Genomic DNA, 16218 nt, shown 5'->3' with positions numbered 1-16218 from the left:
TTAATATTTATTATTTGCCCTGAAAATAATATATGCAAATATATTTTATATAATTTTTTTTTAAACAAGTCCCTATATTTATATTAAAAATGGTAAAATACAAAAAATATTAATTTTTCTAACATGTTTTACGAATTCATCATATAAAAGGGTTCCTAGACGAGCAGGAGATTTGGATACAATAACGCCAGCTTTTTCCAAAGCAGATATCTAAAATATTAAATTGTTATTTTACTTAGGAAAATTACCTTAGTATTTGCCGTTCCTTTTCCTCCTGTTACAATTGCGCCCTATTTATAAAGATTAGAATATTATTTTTAGATTTTTTAATATTTTACAGCATGACCCTAAAGATATGTTAATAATCATATTATAATATAGAATAAAATACCATTCTACGCCCAGGAGGAGCTGAAATCTAATAAGAAGTAAATTCAAAAAAAATAATGAATTAAAATATTATACCCCAGCAATAAAAGAAACAATTGGTTTAGGTGATGATAATGAAAGATTTGCCTCCTTCAAAAATTCAGCTGCATCCTCTTCAGCTAATAAAATATTTAGAAAAAAAAATATATCTATATAGTTATACCTGATCCTCCAATTTCACCAATAATAATAATTCCTTTTGTTTCTTCATCTTCTAAGAAAAATTTCAAGGCGTCAATAAAATTAGTTCCTCTTTAAATAATTAATATAATATAAAAATATAAAAATTATTTACGGAAATGGATCCCCTCCAATTCCAATAACTAAACTTTGACCAAGCCCAATATTTGTTGTTTGATTAACTGCTTCGTAAGTTAATGTCCCTGATCGAGAAACAATTCCAACATTTCCTTGTTTGTGAATATGGCTAGGCATAATTCCAACCTTACAACGGCCTGGAGCAATAATTCCTGGGCAATTAGGTCCAATTAACCGTGTTTTAGATTGAACTTTAAGAATTTGATTAATACGAATCATATCATATTGCGGAATTCCTTCTGTAATAGCCACAATAAGAGGAACCTCCCCTTCAATTGCTTCTATAATTGCTTCTGCTGCAAGAGGTGGCGGAACAAAAATAGCTGAAATGTCCACTTCATATTATTTCCCATTAATTCATATTCAAAATAAAAAAATATATCTCAAAACACCTTTTGTATTTTTCATAGCTTCTTTAACATCTTTAAAGACTGGAAGAGAAAGATGCATTGTTCCCGCCTTCTTCGGGTTTATTCCTTTACTTTTTTAACCCTCAAAAAACCTCTTTTCTCCATTTATACCTCCAACTACACATGTACCATAATCTATTGCTTGTTGCGCATGAAATGTTGCCTATAAATCGTATCAAAACCGAATAGTATCAAACGAAGAATATATAGCAACTTGTTTCCCAGTAAAACCTTGGAATATTACTTTTGATTCTTTAGTTAAACGCAAGTTTTTCAATGTTTCATCATATAAACTTTGACGAGCAGCAAAAAATGAACTAAAACAACGTATACTATATGAATCATATCTAAAGAGGTCCTTTATCAATCGTTTAGTAATCATTTTGGCTGTTAAAGCTGAGATTTTGAAAAAATGAGGTTGATATAGGGCATTGAACGGTAGAAGATAGGTGAAGAAACATACAAAAAATAATGGTAGATCAAAAGCAATTGGAAGAGTTATCCTATAATTTTATGTAAATATGTATATGATTTTGAATAAAAAGTATATATTTTATGTTTTAAAGATAGATCAGTAGAATAGAAGAAATATAGATAAGATTAAATGTATAAAGAAGAGTATTTGAATTGTATATAAAGAAATTGAAGAATTGTTATGAAAGATGAGAGTTATAGTTTTATTAGATTTTAAAATTTTAGAAAAAAATGATAAAAGGTATAATTTTAAAAAATGAGATAGTAGTTGGAGTATTTAAAGAATGAAAGGAAATAAAAAGATTTATGATTGAATTTAGTTTAAAAAAAGTAGAAAATAATAGTTTATTTTATAAAAATTGTAAAATTTTATTTTATGTAGATATATATTTATTATATTAGTATAATAAATGAAAAAGAGGGAAATTTATATTAAATTTATAAATAAAAGTTAAAAATGATAAAATTTTAAGAGGGAAATATATTTCCTAAATAAAATATTCAAATTCTAATATAATCATGTAAAATCTAGAGTAAATAAAGATTAGAATTAAAGAAATAAAAGTTTTAATATTTTTATTAAACTAATTTTAAATTTTAATAAATAATGACTATCAAAATTAAAAAAAAGATTCTAAAATAAGACAAAACAAATAATGATAAATAAAAGACATTTTAAACCTAATTTTTTAAATTGATATTTTTAGAAAATTTTAAAAGAAAATATTATGACTGACGGCATTCAGCAGGATCTTGCTTAGGCTTATTAGCGTCTTTGCAATCTAAATTATTATCATTGTCATTATCATTGTCATCATCATCGTCATCATCATTATCGTCATCATCATTATCGTCATCATCATCATCATTTCCCTCCTCATCAGTATAATCTTGATCATCATCGTCACTATATTCATCTTCATAAGCTAAAGCAACGCCAGTAAACCAATCAATTGCTCTAGGAATTAGCTTTACATAATAAGTCAATGATTAGAAAAGAAGAAAAAAAAGGCACCTTTTCTTTAATATCTTCACCATATTGATAATCAGCCTCAAGTCGATTATCGATATCCGAATCATCATCATCATTTTGAATATCTGAAATTACAGGAGGACTAAAAAACCTAAAAAAGCTTTCGGTTTGAACAACCTTTTTCACAACACGCATTTGCCTTGTATCTATAAAACATTAAAAAACATTGCCCATAAAACTACAAATATTTACTTTTATTACGCTGTTTCTTGATCTCAATTTTTGTTGTCAAATCTTTACCCGCTTTCCAATCAATTTTATCCCCTTCTGCATGATCATAGAGAAAGTCGCCACCATAACCTAACTCTGTTCTATAATAATACGTTTTATTAATTATTTTATTAGAGAAAAACTCATTATCTGAAAAGTAAAACTCTAATCTAAACCCCGGTCTATCAAGATACGCTAACCGAATATCTACCAAATGAGATAATGCCTTCTCATCCTCTGGCATAATAATTTCCGCTAATGATGGATGATTCTTCATTGCTGTTAACCAAAACTCAGGAATACCCTTAACATCATTATCCATTCCTCCTTTTTTATTCTCAACATCCCCTTTCTTATTATTTGTATCATACGTTCTTCCAAATTCACGACCTGCTTCAATCTCTTCATTTGTAGGCTCCATTGCACCAGCAACAATAGCTGAGCGTTTAAGATACAAAGGAGAACACAGTTCATGATACTTTTTCTCCAATTCTAATATTTCATTCTGAAATTGCGCTTCAAGCTTAGAATGCTCTGCTTGAAGACCTTGTAACCCTTCCACTCGAATTCTCACCGATAACGGTAACGATTCAATATAACCCGACGATTGACCTACCAATGTCCCTAATTTCCCCTGAATCATAGATACTAGGCCTGGTCCACACGATAATGAACTACGTCCTGATACTGGCGGATCTATCCTCCTTATTAAATCGTTATACTTTATTCTTCATAAAAAAACCTTCTCGATCATCTTTTGACGATGAAACTACTCCTCCTCCTGATCCACATGATACATTAGACCCTGAAATAATAGAAATATTATTTCCTGCCGGCGTATTCTGTGGTGTTGGTGCAAGACGTTCCATCATTTTTTTATTACATATATTCAAATTTTCTGACATTTCTTTCGCTTTTTTTTCTCAAGAAAATTTATTTTATCTTTCAATTATTATTAAATCTTATATTTCTATATCAATTAGCCCTATATTAACCATTTATTCCTATCAAATATACCTCTTTAATTAAGCTGACGTCTCGATAAAATACAAAACCTTAAGCGAGACGGCTTTTTTTCTCGGAAAAAACTGATTTATTTTTAAAAAATAAATCTCAACAATTTCATTAACAAAATTATCAAAATACATTTAAAACTAATTAAAAAATATCTTAAAAACTATAAAATAGGAGGATTTTATTTATGATTTTTATAATATAGAAAGGGCCAAGTCACGTGACTTTTTTTAAATAAAAATCACGTGATATACGCGAAAGTGCATTTATTCTGAACGCCAAACGCGAGATTTACCATCACGACTAGCACGAGAGGAAGATTTTGAAGGGAGTTTTTAGAAGGAAAAACGCCAGGAAGAAGCGTTTTTTATTAAAATATAGCTAAGGATTAGCAAAAAGATTGAAAGAGTGTTTTTTGAACGAAAAAAAACGAGCAATTTTGAGTATTTTTAGGGATTTTTTTTTAAAAGAAAAGTCTTAAAGAATAAATAGGATAATATAGGGAAAAAAGGGAAATTAAAAGGATAAATATGATAGATGAAACATTTCTTAATGGAACGTAAGGCGAAAGATTTTTTTTTTTTAGAAATAAAAGGATTTTTTAGACATTGTTGGTTTCATGATGATCAAGAGGCCTGGATATCAGCAGAATATAAAGAACATTCAGTTGAAGAAGGGATTTTGAAATTAATTTTTTTGGATGATAATGGAAAGGTAATTTTTTATATGATAAACATGGTTTAAAAGAGAATGATTAAATTCTGAATTAAAACTATGTAAAAAGAAAGGAATTTTGAACGGAATTGAACGTTTTATTTGATAGGAACATGTGGTTAAAACGAAAGAAGAAGATTTCAAAGTAATGGAAAATTCGTCAATTCTTCAATTACGAAATCCTCCTATGCTTGAAGCAACAGAAGATTTAATTAATTTATCATATTTAAACGAGCCATCTGGGAAGTAAATGAATTGAATAAGGGGATTTTGCTAATAATTTTAATAGTTTTACATACGATTAAAATGCGATATTCACAACTTCAAATATATACATATTCAGGGATTGTTTTGATAGCAGTGAATCCTTTTCAGAATATAGCGCTATATTCGAACGATATTATTCGAACGTATTCGAAGAAAAATAAAGGAGAACTTGAACCTCATATTTTTGCTATTGCAGAAGATTCATATAGATGTATGATTCGCGATAATATAAATCAGACGATTGTTGTTTCAGGAGAAAGTGGAGCAGGAAAAACGGTATCAGCCAAATATATTATGAGATATTTTGCTACGGTTGAAGATCCAGAAAGATCATTGAATCGAGAACTCAAAAATATCAAATCTGAAATGAGTGAAACAGAAGAGCGAATATTAGCTACAAATCCTGTTATAGAGGCGTTTGGAAATGCAAAAACTATTCGTAATGATAATTCATCTAGATTTGGAAAATATATTGAGGTGATTTAAATAATTCCTAGCCATATTATTAATATTATTAGATTAATTTCGATAATAACGCAGAAATAGTAGGGGCAAGAATTCGGACATATCTTCTTGAAAGATCTCGTATAGTCTTTCAACCTAAAAATGAACGAAATTATCATATATTTTATCAGGTAAATTTACTATTTTTTTTTTTTTTTCTTAAAGGATACAATTTAATTGTTTAAGCTTTGTTTTGGAGCAACGGAAAATGAGAAAGAAGAATTTGGTCTAAAAGATCCAAGTGATTTTCATTATTTAAATCAGGGCGAAAGTTCTACCATTCCTGGAATTAATGATTTAAATGATTTTATTATGACCAGAAATGCGTTAAAAACAATGGGGATCACCGATGAAGTTCAGAATGATATTTTTAAAGTATTAGCAGCTTTACTACATTTAGGGAATGTGAAGATTCAGGCATTAAGGAATAATGCATTATTATCAGCATCCGATGCTACTGTAGAATTCGTTTGCAAATTACTCGGAATAGATAATGTACAATTTGCGAAATGGATTGTTAAAAAGCAAATAAATACACGCAACGAGAAAATTATTACAGATCTTAATCAAAAACAAGCAATTGTTGTTCGTGATTCCGTATCCAAGTTTTTGTATTCTTCTCTTTTTGATTGGTTAATTAATTCTATAAATTGCATTCTTAAAACAAAAGATGAAATCAAGACGAAAACGTTTATCGGTGTACTTGATATTTATGGTTTTGAGCATTTTGATATAAATTCTTTTGAACAATTTTGTATCAATTATGCTAATGAAAAATTACAGCAGGAGGTTATAACTTTATTTCTTTATGTTTAATTTAATGGTAAATAGTTTACTCAGCATGTATTTAAACTCGAACAGGAAGAATATATCAGAGAAAAAATTAATTGGACTTTTATTGATTTCTCCGATAACCAACCTTGCATTGATCTTATTGAATCGCGACTGGGAATATTATCTCTTCTTGATGAGGTTTATAATATTTCTATATTTCTTCTATTATTAATTTTCAATAGGAGAGCAGGTTACCTGCTGGATCTGATGAATCCTTTGTTACTAAGCTAGTTAAGAATTTTACCATCCCAACATATCAGAATTATTTTAGAAAAGCGAGGTTCGGAATGTCTTCATTTACAATTTGCCATTACGCCTTAGAAGTGACATATCAGTCTGATGGTTTTATTGAGAAAAATAAAGACACCATTTCAGATGATTTATTAAACCTATTAAATTCAACTACCAATAATTTTGTGAAAGAAATAATTTTATCATCTCTAGCTTTCCAAGAAAAAGTAATTATTTGCTATTCAAATAATTATTTACTTATAAATTTGTAGAATCAATATGGATCTCAAAATAACACGTCTAAACCAGTTAATTCCTTATTAAAAAAGCCAACGTTAGGTTCAATATTTAAATCTTCTTTAATTGGCTTAATGGATACTATAAATTCGACTAATGTTCATTATATACGATGCATTAAACCTAATGATGAGAAAGTTTCTTGGAAATTTGAACCAAAGTTGGTTTTGAGCCAGCTTCGTGCATGCGGTGTTTTGGAAACAATTAGAATAAGTTCAGCAGGCTTTCCAGGTAGATGGACATTTCAAGAATTTATTTCTAGGTAGGAAAAAGATTACAACATTCTTTTTACTTAAACAATTAGATACTATATACTTGTTCATTCATCTTTTTGGAATAATGAAGCTAAAAAACTTAGCATAGAAATTCTAGAAAAGACAGTTGATGATTCAAATAAATATCAAATTGGTTTAACAAAAATATTTTTTCGAGCAGGAATGGTAATATTTACTTTATTATACTTTCTCCTTATTTAACAAACAATAGTTGGCATATTTTGAACATCTTCGTCTTAATCGTTTAAATGAATGTGCTATATTGATACAGAAAAATATGCTTTCTTATATGTATCGTAAACGTTATATTAGGATTCGAAAATCTATCATTCTCCTTCAGAATTATGCTAGAGGGTTTTCTATACGCAAAAAAGCATATGAAATGAAGTGTAATTTAGCTGCTTTGAAATTACAAACGGCCTGGAGACGTTATTATTCGCAGAATTTATACAGAAAAACAAGGAACGCAATTATTCTATTACAATCGGGTATTATTTATATTATTAATTAATTGTAAATTAACGCGATTTAGTTGTGCGCTGTTATCTTATAAAAAAGAAAGTTCTTGCTTTAAGAAAGGAGAAAACAGCTACAAAAATACAATCTTTATGGAAAAGATAGTAAGCATTACTTATTTAATATTATTTTTCAAATAACAATTTCAGTATTGCCCGTAAAAAGTATAAAATACAATACAAACGAATAGTTTGCATACAATCATGTTGGAGACGCAAAAAAGCAAAAGATGAATTAAAAAGATTACGCATTGAGGCCAAATCTCTTAGCCATTTCAAGGAAGTATCATATAAACTAGAGAATAAAGTTATAGAACTTACCCATAATTTATCTAAAAAACATCAAGAAAACAAATTATTATTAGCACAAATAGAGGATTTAGAGAATCTCAATAATACATGGAAAACAAAAAGTGAAAAATGGGAAGAAGAACGCAATAACCTTGAAAATAATTTAAACAATGCAAATAAAGCATTAGAAAAAGCATTCGATTTAGAGCAAGAAATACATGCATTGAAGAAACAGCTAAGCATATCAAAGGTCAATCTTAAGAAGTTAAATGAAGAAAGCAATATTTTAAGGGAATCTCTTTTTAATAAATCGACAGAACTTGAATCTGCACTTTCTCAAAAGGCTGAATATGAAAATGCACGTTCCAACCTTGTAATTGAAATAGAATATCTTAAAGATGAAGTTAATAGACTATCGATGGGTAAGAATGCACCTCTTGGCTTTAGACCAAATGGTTCTACAAGATTTATAAGTAATACTAAACAATTTGCTACAAGCCCCTCTAAACTATATACAAAACGGCAAAATATTTCACCTGGTTCTAATAAAGAAAATAATTATTTTGAGGGGAAACTATTATATGGACAAAAGACAGACCACAAACAGCGTCCAGCATCTATCTTGTTTCCATTATCTCCGCCAAAAAAACAAAACATGTTAAATAATGAAATGCCTAAAACTTCATATGCGTCAATTAAAGATATAAATCATGAGGTAATCTTTTATTAGTTGCTAATAAGCTAATATTTATAGTTTGTGTATATAATTAAAAATAATGATGTGCTTAATAATGAAATTATGGTAGAAGTAATTAAGAATCTTAAAATTCCCCAACCAAGCATACAAAATTCTTTACCTCGTAAAGAAATATTGTTTCCTGCTTATTTAATAAATTTTATTACATTTAAAATGTGGAAATATGGACTTATTAAGGAATCTGAGGATTTTTTAACAAATGTTATGCAAACAATACAACAAGTAGTGGTAGAACATGATGAGAAAGATGTTATAGATTTCGACATGTTTTGGCTTTCTAATGTTCATGAAGTATTATCTTTTATATCTATAGCAGAAAATGATATATTGTATCGAATTACTATAGAAATGACAGATACAGAATGGGAAGAATACAATCGGTTAATCTCGTTAATAAAACATGATCTAGAAAACTTAGAATTTAATATTTATCATACATGGATGAAAGAGGTCAAAAAAAGATTACATAAAATGATAGTTCCAGCAATAATTGAGTCTCAATCTCTTCCTGGATTCATTACTACAGATGGAAACAAATTTTTTAATAAATTACTCCAAGGAACAAATAATCCTCAATTCACTATGGATGATCTTCTTAGTTTATTCAATAGGGTATATAGAGCTACAAAGTCATATTATCTGGAACACAGTATACATAAACAAGCTATTAATGAGCTTTTAAAACTTGTTGGAGTAACTGCTTTTAATGATTTACTTATGAGGTTAATGCTTTCCTATTTTTTATATTATGTTTTAAAAGTAATTAGAAGAAACTTTTTGTCCTGGAAAAGAGGCTTACAAATACACTATAACGCGTGTCGTATTGAAGAATGGTAATTATTAAAAAAAGAAAAAAATCGTCTTAACTTTTTTGTAGGTGTAAAAACCATGATTTACCCGAGGGAATTTTACAATTGGAACATCTTATGCAAGTCACAAAGTTGCTTCAACTTAAGAAATCAACTATAGAAGATATTGGAATCATCTTTGATGTATGTTGGATTTTAACACCTGTACAAATACAAAAATTAATTAATGTAAACATCTTTTCTCTAATAACATGCATCTAACATGAATTTTTAGCAATATTCTGTCGCAGACTATGAACATCCTATTAGTTCAGAAATACTTAAAGTTATAGCCAATAAAGTCGTCGAAGATCAACATAGTAACACTTTTTTCTTGGAAGCCATCTCTCTTGATGAAAGTAGCATCTATGAAATTCCTGAAATAAGAGAACTCTCGCGTCCTCAAATTTATCTACCTTCTTGTATGTATTTTCTATCAATTTATATTTTTTTAATAATATTGTAATACAGGGCTTAATGTTCCTAACGTTCAAAAGTTGGCTGAATTATCTACATGCGATATTGATACTACAGCTCTTTCCATGTCCTAAATTCTTTACTTATTCATTACATATTTTCATGTTTAACGAATTACACACATTTATCTATATTTACATTGAAAATGGATTCTCTCCCTTCAAATAACTAATATTAATATTTTCACTTAAAAAACGTCTTTCATTGAAAATAGACATTTAATCTATCGTATCTTCGTTTTCTATATATTTTAATATTAGGAGGATCCTAGTTGTCAAGCGGTCCAAGTTTACGTAACGACGTTAAAAAAACAAATAATTTACTTTATTAATAGAAAATAAAGGGAATAGATACTCATATTTTTGATACATTAGTTATATCAAGGGCCAAGAATGTCTAGCGGATGTAAATTTTACCAGAAAATGTTTTTTTTATTTTTTAATAACTTAATAAATAGTGAGATTTCTTGACTTGGTCAAACCTTTTACATCATTACTTCCAGAGATTTTATCTCCAGAGGGAAAAATTCCATTTCAAGTAGCTGTTTTTTGTTTTTATATAACAATTTAATTAATCAAGTATTTAGCAAAGAATGTTATGGACAGGTGTGATTCTTTTAATATTTTTGGTTATGTCACAAGTTCCATTATATGGTATTGCATCTTCGGACTCGGCGGATCCTTTGTATATTTTGCGAATACCTTTTTTTTATTCTTATATATGTTAGATTTTGGATGCGTATGGTTTTGGCTTCTAATCGTGGTACATTAATGGAGCTTGGAATATCACCTATTGTAACATCTGGGATGTTTATTCAGCTTCTTGCAGGATCACAATTGATTGATGTTAATCTCGATTTGAAATCTGATAGAGAATTATTTCAAACAGCACAAAAACGTAAGAAAATTTTCAATTTTTTGTATCCAATATATTGCGAAGAATTCACCATTCATAGTTCTGGCACTTGTTATATCTTTTGGTCAAGCAGCTGTCTTTGTTGCAAGCGGTACCTATGGTCAACCAAGCGATTTAGGAGCAGGGATATGTTTACTTCTTGTTATACAATTGGTAGCTGCTGCTATGATTGTTATTCTTTTAGATGAGCTTCTTCAAAAGGGATATGGTCTTGGATCCGGCATTTCCTTATTTATTGCAACAAACATATGCGAGAGTATCATATGGAAAATTTTTAGTCCTACAACTATAAACACGGGACGAGGTCCTGAATTTGAAGGTGCTTTATTAGCTTTATTGCATCTTCTTTTTACCTGGAATAATAAAACACGTGCTCTTAGGGAGGCCTTTTATCGTCAAAACTTGCCAAATATCATGAACCTTCTTGCAACTATTTTAGTTTTTGCAGTCATAATTTATTTACAGGGATTTAGAGTTGAAATACCTATTAAATCAAACAAGCTTAGAGGACAACATGGCACATATTCCGTGAAATTGTTTTATACTAGCAATATTCCGGTCATGTTAGAAAGTGCTTTAACCTCAAATATATTTATTGTTTCTCAAATGCTATATCGCAAATTTCCAGATAATATATTTGTTAGGCTTTTTGGAACATGGAAGGTATATTTTTTATTTTAGAAAGTAATTCAAATACTAAAATAACCAAGTCAGTACCAGGAACAACTCAGAATCGTGCTGTTTCTGGTCTTGCATACATGATGACTCCTCCATTAAATATTAAAGAAGCTCTTCTTGACCCAATACATACCACTGTATACGTTTTATTTATCGTTTTTGTATGTGCTTTATTTTCCAAATTATGGATTGAAGTATCAGGAAGTGGACCAAGAGACGTTGCTAAACAACTCAAAGAACAACAAGTTGTTATTGCAGGACATCGTGAAAAAAGTATGTACAAGGAATTAAAACGTATCGTTCCTACTGCTGCATGGCTTTCTGGTGCCTGTATTGGTGCTCTATCAATTTTTTCTGATCTTTTAGGTATCCCTTTCTTTTAACTTCATACATTCATATCTTACTTTTACTAGGAGCTCTTGGTTCAGGAACTGCAATTCTTTTATGCACAACAACAATTTATAATTATTTTGAAACAATGGTCAAAGAAAATACAAGCAATTCCATAGTCAATGTATTCAATTAAAATATTCGCCAATAACTAATGGCTATAAATGTCTTTCTTTAGGGATAATTATGTTTCCTTCTGAATCATTAATATCCTTTTCTATATTATCATCGAATTCCTTAATTTTACTGATTCTTATTTCCTGATAAATAATACAGAAAGATTATTCATTTGTATTCTAATAATGAGATAAAAAGGTTAGGATAATTGATGATTATTAAATAGAAAAAATTAATTCTTTTTTTTTTAAAGTATCTTAACTACCGTATAAATAATAATCTTAATTATAACCTCATAAAAACAAATATTGATTATTCTTAAATAAAATACAGTTAATAATAACATTAATCTTAATATTTATAAGTAATATTAAACCTTTATTAATTCTAAATCTTTTCTAATATCATTAGGCTAATAAATTTAAATAATTAATAGTTTAAAGCACTTAAAAAGATAAAATATCTGTTTTTTCCTGGGATTTTACCTTATTCTATGATTAATAGGATTTGATATGTATTTCAATGAAGAACTGGCATTAAAAATCTATTATATATATATATATATACATTTATATCCATAAAAATATAAAAGATGGAAACTAGAGGAAGAAACTGGGCAAAAGATACACGAGGATCTCGTATAGCTAATCTATTTTCAAGAATAAAGCATATTAAGACATCCTCTAATAAGGGACGTCTTCAAAATGAGGAGATAAATACTCAACAAGGTGGAGAAGGAAGACAAAAACGATTTGAAAGAGTTCAGTCAAGAAATAGATATGAAGAATTAAAACCAGAACGTAATTTCTAATTGGTTCATTGAAAGGGAATGTTATACGGCTAAATTTATGTAGGAGAACGTGAAAGAGAAGAAGCAACAAGACTTGGATTGATCGATGATCCAAATAAGCCTAAACGGCTTAATCAAGCATTAACATTTGTTGGAACATGTCAAGATATGTGCCCACTATTTGAACGTGAGCAGCGAGAATATCAAAAAAACCTTGAACGCTGGGAAATTGTTTGTGATGAGATATAATATATATTTTTAATATAGAATTAGAATCCATTGACAGGAAGGGTTGATAAAAATCTTGCAGTTAAGGCATTTCATAGGCCGGCAGCAGGTAATGAACAAGCGTTACCATCAGATGTTCGTCCACCACATGTTTTAAAAGTAAATTATATTTCTATATATAGTTTTTTTAATTTTATTAGTCAACACTTGATTATCTTATTGATCGTATTATCTGTGGTAAAGATAGTTTATCAGAAACACATAGTTTTGTTCGGGATAGGACACGTTCTATACGTCAAGACTTTACTTTTCAAAATAGTCGTGGATTAGAAGCAGTAGATTGCCATGAACGTATAGCACGATATCATATTCTTTGTTTGCATCAATTGTGTGAGGTTAAAAGCTTTAGTCAACAGCAAGAAAATGAACAATTGCAAAAAGGTTAAATTTTTATTTATTTTAATCAATATTTAACATATTAGTTCTTCAATCATTAATTGAGTTTTATGATGATTTGCGGTGTCTAAATATTCAATGTCCTAATGAACCGGAATTTAGAGCTTATTATATATTGTCACGAATTCAAGATCCAGATATTACTCGTCAGGCTCAAACATTGCCTACAGATTTATTTTTTTCATTTCCTATTCAACATGCATTGAAATTATATGCTTTAGTTCAAAGAAATAATGAAAGAATTGGAATTCATAATACACCTAATACTGAAGCAGCTCAAAATCTTTTTACTCGTTTTTTTAAACTAGTTTCAAGCAAAGAAACAACATATCTTATGGCATGTTCAATTGAAATGCATTTTACAAATATTAGAAAAGGTGCATTGAAGGCAATGAGACGTTCTTATTTAGCTAATCATTCGCCATTTCCTATTGATGTACTTGCAGAAATGTTAGGATGCGATAATATTGAAGAAACTGCTATAAATTGTGAATCATATGGTCTTACAGTTTATAGAAATGCACAGGGATCTCCTGTTTCTGTTTATATTCATAAGTCTTCTAAATGGGATGGTAATATCAATTAATTGATTAATTAATTCTAATATTTTTCTATAGAAACTCAACCTCCAATTAAACAGAAGTTTTGTAAACGTCTAGTTGAAGCCAAACGTGGTTCACAATCTTTTTCAGATATTATTAATGGATCAACGAGTGAGCCATGTTCTACATATCCTCTTTTTTCAACTCTTGAAAAGCCGGTCAATGAAACATTAGAATGTAAATATTTCCTATCTATTTATTTCTATAATAACATCCATTGTCTAGTGTCAGTTCCATATTTAGATTCAAACACTCATGCTTTTCAACCATCACTATTTAACATAAATCAAGAGGCAACTAATAGACTAGATTCTTCTAGACTCCCCTCAAAAGAATTATTTATTAATATCAAGGAAAATGATATTAACAAATTTAAAAATGAAAAAGATGAAGGAACTTTAAATTTAGAATCCAAATTTCCTCAAATTCCCAAAGGTATATTCTTCTATTATTACTATATATTAATACTTATATTTTCAGACATTTCTTCAAATAATATTAAAAATACAGACAATATTTTTGAATCATTAGATTCTGGTAATGAAACAAAGAGATCAATTCCTAATAAATACCATTTTTATGATTCATCAAGCAAATTTAATAAAAATTTATGTGATTTAAAAAATACAACAGATCAAGAACAACCTAAAAGGCTTTCAAAACATCAATTCTTGGATATTTTAAACACATTTTTCTTAGAAATGATGGATAATCAAATAAAGACAGTTATTGCAACTATAAAAACTGAATTCGAGTCTCTTGAAAAAAGAAATAAAATTTTAAAGGAATTTGCACATGAAATTACAGAATCATTAATTATAGAGGTCATTTTTGATGCTGTTTTTGAGTCTGTAGCAGAGAATATGAATAAAAAAAGAGTTTTTAGAAACATATTTGAAATTATGAGGAAAAAGTATAATTTAAGAGCATCTCAAAAGAAAGAATTGGAGCAAATTAAGGAAAAACAGAGGCAAAAATTGCATCAATATTATTCTGCATTAAAAGATATAAATACAATAAATATAAAAAATAAAAACAAAGGAGAAAAAGTATATAGATTTTTAAATAATGAAACAGATGAAAATATGGCTGAAACTTTAAAGAAGGTCTAAAATAATGGCTTAATTTTTTTATATTTAATAACTTATAGACCCATTATCATATAAACGAACTCTGGAAAAATGAAGACTTGACTAATATTCTTGTTTCAAAACTAAAACATGAATCAAAAATATCGTTTAATTTATGGCAACTTCTCATTTTTTCTACAGATTATAGAACTCCAACATCACTTTGGTTAAGAGAAAAATTTCATTTAAAACCTGATTCTACTGAATTTGTTTGGAAATTAACAACTGATTTTGATTTAAATATTCAAATTATAATGCCTATGTCTGATACTTTAAAAAAAAATCATTATAAAAATATAGGTGCTATCGTTTTTGAATGCAGTCCTCTAGATACTCAAAATTCTCTATTATCAGCTAAATGGGATATATGGAAACATCAATTACATACATTAATTCAAAGCATACCTTCTGAAAACATATTTAAATTCCCTTTATTAATTATTTATTGGACAGATCTAGAATTAGATATTGAAGTAAGAATTCTAACCACTTATTTTAAATATACTAAACATTTAATTTATAGCTTAACTTGCTTTTTGATATACAATTACTTAAAAAAACTCACACACAATTAACAAATGTTAATTTTTTCAAAATTTCTTCAATTCAAGAAACATATTTAAAAACACCATTTCAACAACTTCTTTCTTACATATCTTTCAATTCAGATACTGATTTATTTCCTGATTTTAAAGGAATTAAAAGATTAAGACTCGATGATAATCTTTTATACAATACAAACAATAACTTTACTTTATTTACAAAAATACCTCACAGTTTACGAAAAAGAATAAGAAGAAGAAACTCTTTCTCTTTTAACATTCAAAATAATTCTCAAGATACATATTTAAATCAAATAAATTCATCTGATTCAATTACTTCATCGACTAAACCAATATCTATTCAAAAGCTACTTCATAATATTGAAACAGCACGCAAGTTATTAACATAATATTTATATAATTGCTTATATATTTATATTTTTTTATCAACTTAGGTTTTTCTAATCGATAT

At 28.3% G+C, this 16218-nt stretch overlaps 6 protein-coding genes across 6 annotated transcripts; 4 read left to right on the top strand and 2 right to left on the bottom strand.

The window, feature by feature from the left end:
* Positions 1 to 18: 18 nt before the first annotated feature.
* T552_01515 (hypothetical protein) lies at positions 19 to 1585 on the bottom strand. The gene is made up of 11 exons (XM_018370097.1): positions 1372 to 1585; positions 1269 to 1320; positions 1140 to 1223; positions 725 to 1082; positions 593 to 681; positions 466 to 548; positions 392 to 418; positions 339 to 347; positions 249 to 290; positions 124 to 210; positions 19 to 72 (listed from the first exon to the last, which is right to left on the bottom strand). The coding sequence occupies exons 1-11, from the start codon at positions 1537 to 1539 to the stop codon at positions 61 to 63; spliced, it is 1011 nt and encodes a 336-aa protein (XP_018226253.1). The 5' UTR covers positions 1540 to 1585; the 3' UTR covers positions 19 to 60.
* A 772-nt stretch (positions 1586 to 2357) lies between these two features.
* T552_01514 (hypothetical protein) lies at positions 2358 to 3823 on the bottom strand (the record flags this gene model as incomplete). Its single annotated transcript, XM_018370096.1, has 4 exons — positions 3617 to 3823; positions 2857 to 3570; positions 2647 to 2810; positions 2358 to 2600 (listed from the first exon to the last, which is right to left on the bottom strand). The coding sequence occupies exons 1-4, from the start codon at positions 3777 to 3779 to the stop codon at positions 2358 to 2360; spliced, it is 1284 nt and encodes a 427-aa protein (XP_018226252.1). The 5' UTR covers positions 3780 to 3823.
* Positions 3824 to 4418: 595 nt separating this feature from the next.
* T552_01513 (hypothetical protein) lies at positions 4419 to 4907 on the top strand (the record flags this gene model as incomplete). Its single annotated transcript, XM_018370095.1, has 4 exons — positions 4419 to 4447; positions 4494 to 4602; positions 4712 to 4848; positions 4892 to 4907. The coding sequence occupies 4 exons, from the start codon at positions 4419 to 4421 to the stop codon at positions 4905 to 4907; spliced, it is 291 nt and encodes a 96-aa protein (XP_018226251.1).
* A 1-nt stretch (position 4908) lies between these two features.
* T552_01512 (hypothetical protein) lies at positions 4909 to 9972 on the top strand (the record flags this gene model as incomplete). The annotated part of the gene is made up of 15 exons (XM_018370094.1): positions 4909 to 5346; positions 5388 to 5504; positions 5560 to 6162; positions 6205 to 6345; positions 6390 to 6665; positions 6711 to 6997; positions 7040 to 7175; positions 7222 to 7498; positions 7543 to 7630; positions 7676 to 8531; positions 8571 to 9295; positions 9341 to 9406; positions 9451 to 9610; positions 9657 to 9843; positions 9893 to 9972. The coding sequence occupies 15 exons, from the start codon at positions 4909 to 4911 to the stop codon at positions 9970 to 9972; spliced, it is 4437 nt and encodes a 1478-aa protein (XP_018226250.1).
* Positions 9973 to 10244: 272 nt separating this feature from the next.
* Positions 10245 to 12063, top strand: T552_01511 (protein transporter SEC61 subunit alpha). Its single transcript, XM_018370093.1, has 7 exons — positions 10245 to 10303; positions 10356 to 10435; positions 10485 to 10582; positions 10626 to 10795; positions 10854 to 11476; positions 11524 to 11857; positions 11905 to 12063. Exons 1-7 carry the CDS (start codon positions 10291 to 10293, stop codon positions 12015 to 12017), a joined length of 1431 nt encoding a protein of 476 aa, XP_018226249.1. The 5' UTR covers positions 10245 to 10290; the 3' UTR covers positions 12018 to 12063.
* A 481-nt stretch (positions 12064 to 12544) lies between these two features.
* Positions 12545 to 16202, top strand: T552_01510 (hypothetical protein). The gene is made up of 10 exons (XM_018370092.1): positions 12545 to 12798; positions 12853 to 13019; positions 13062 to 13175; positions 13217 to 13457; positions 13499 to 14044; positions 14090 to 14251; positions 14300 to 14509; positions 14555 to 15180; positions 15225 to 15677; positions 15728 to 16202. The coding sequence occupies exons 1-10, from the start codon at positions 12591 to 12593 to the stop codon at positions 16154 to 16156; spliced, it is 3156 nt and encodes a 1051-aa protein (XP_018226248.1). The 5' UTR covers positions 12545 to 12590; the 3' UTR covers positions 16157 to 16202.
* The last annotated feature ends 16 nt before the right edge of the window (positions 16203 to 16218 follow it).

This window comes from Pneumocystis carinii (assembly GCF_001477545.1).
Source record: "Pneumocystis carinii B80 chromosome Unknown supercont1.6, whole genome shotgun sequence".
Classification (NCBI taxonomy): domain Eukaryota; kingdom Fungi; phylum Ascomycota; class Pneumocystomycetes; order Pneumocystales; family Pneumocystaceae; genus Pneumocystis; species Pneumocystis carinii.
The sequence above is the reverse complement of the archived record's forward strand: the minus strand, read 5'-3'. Positions and strand labels throughout refer to the sequence as shown.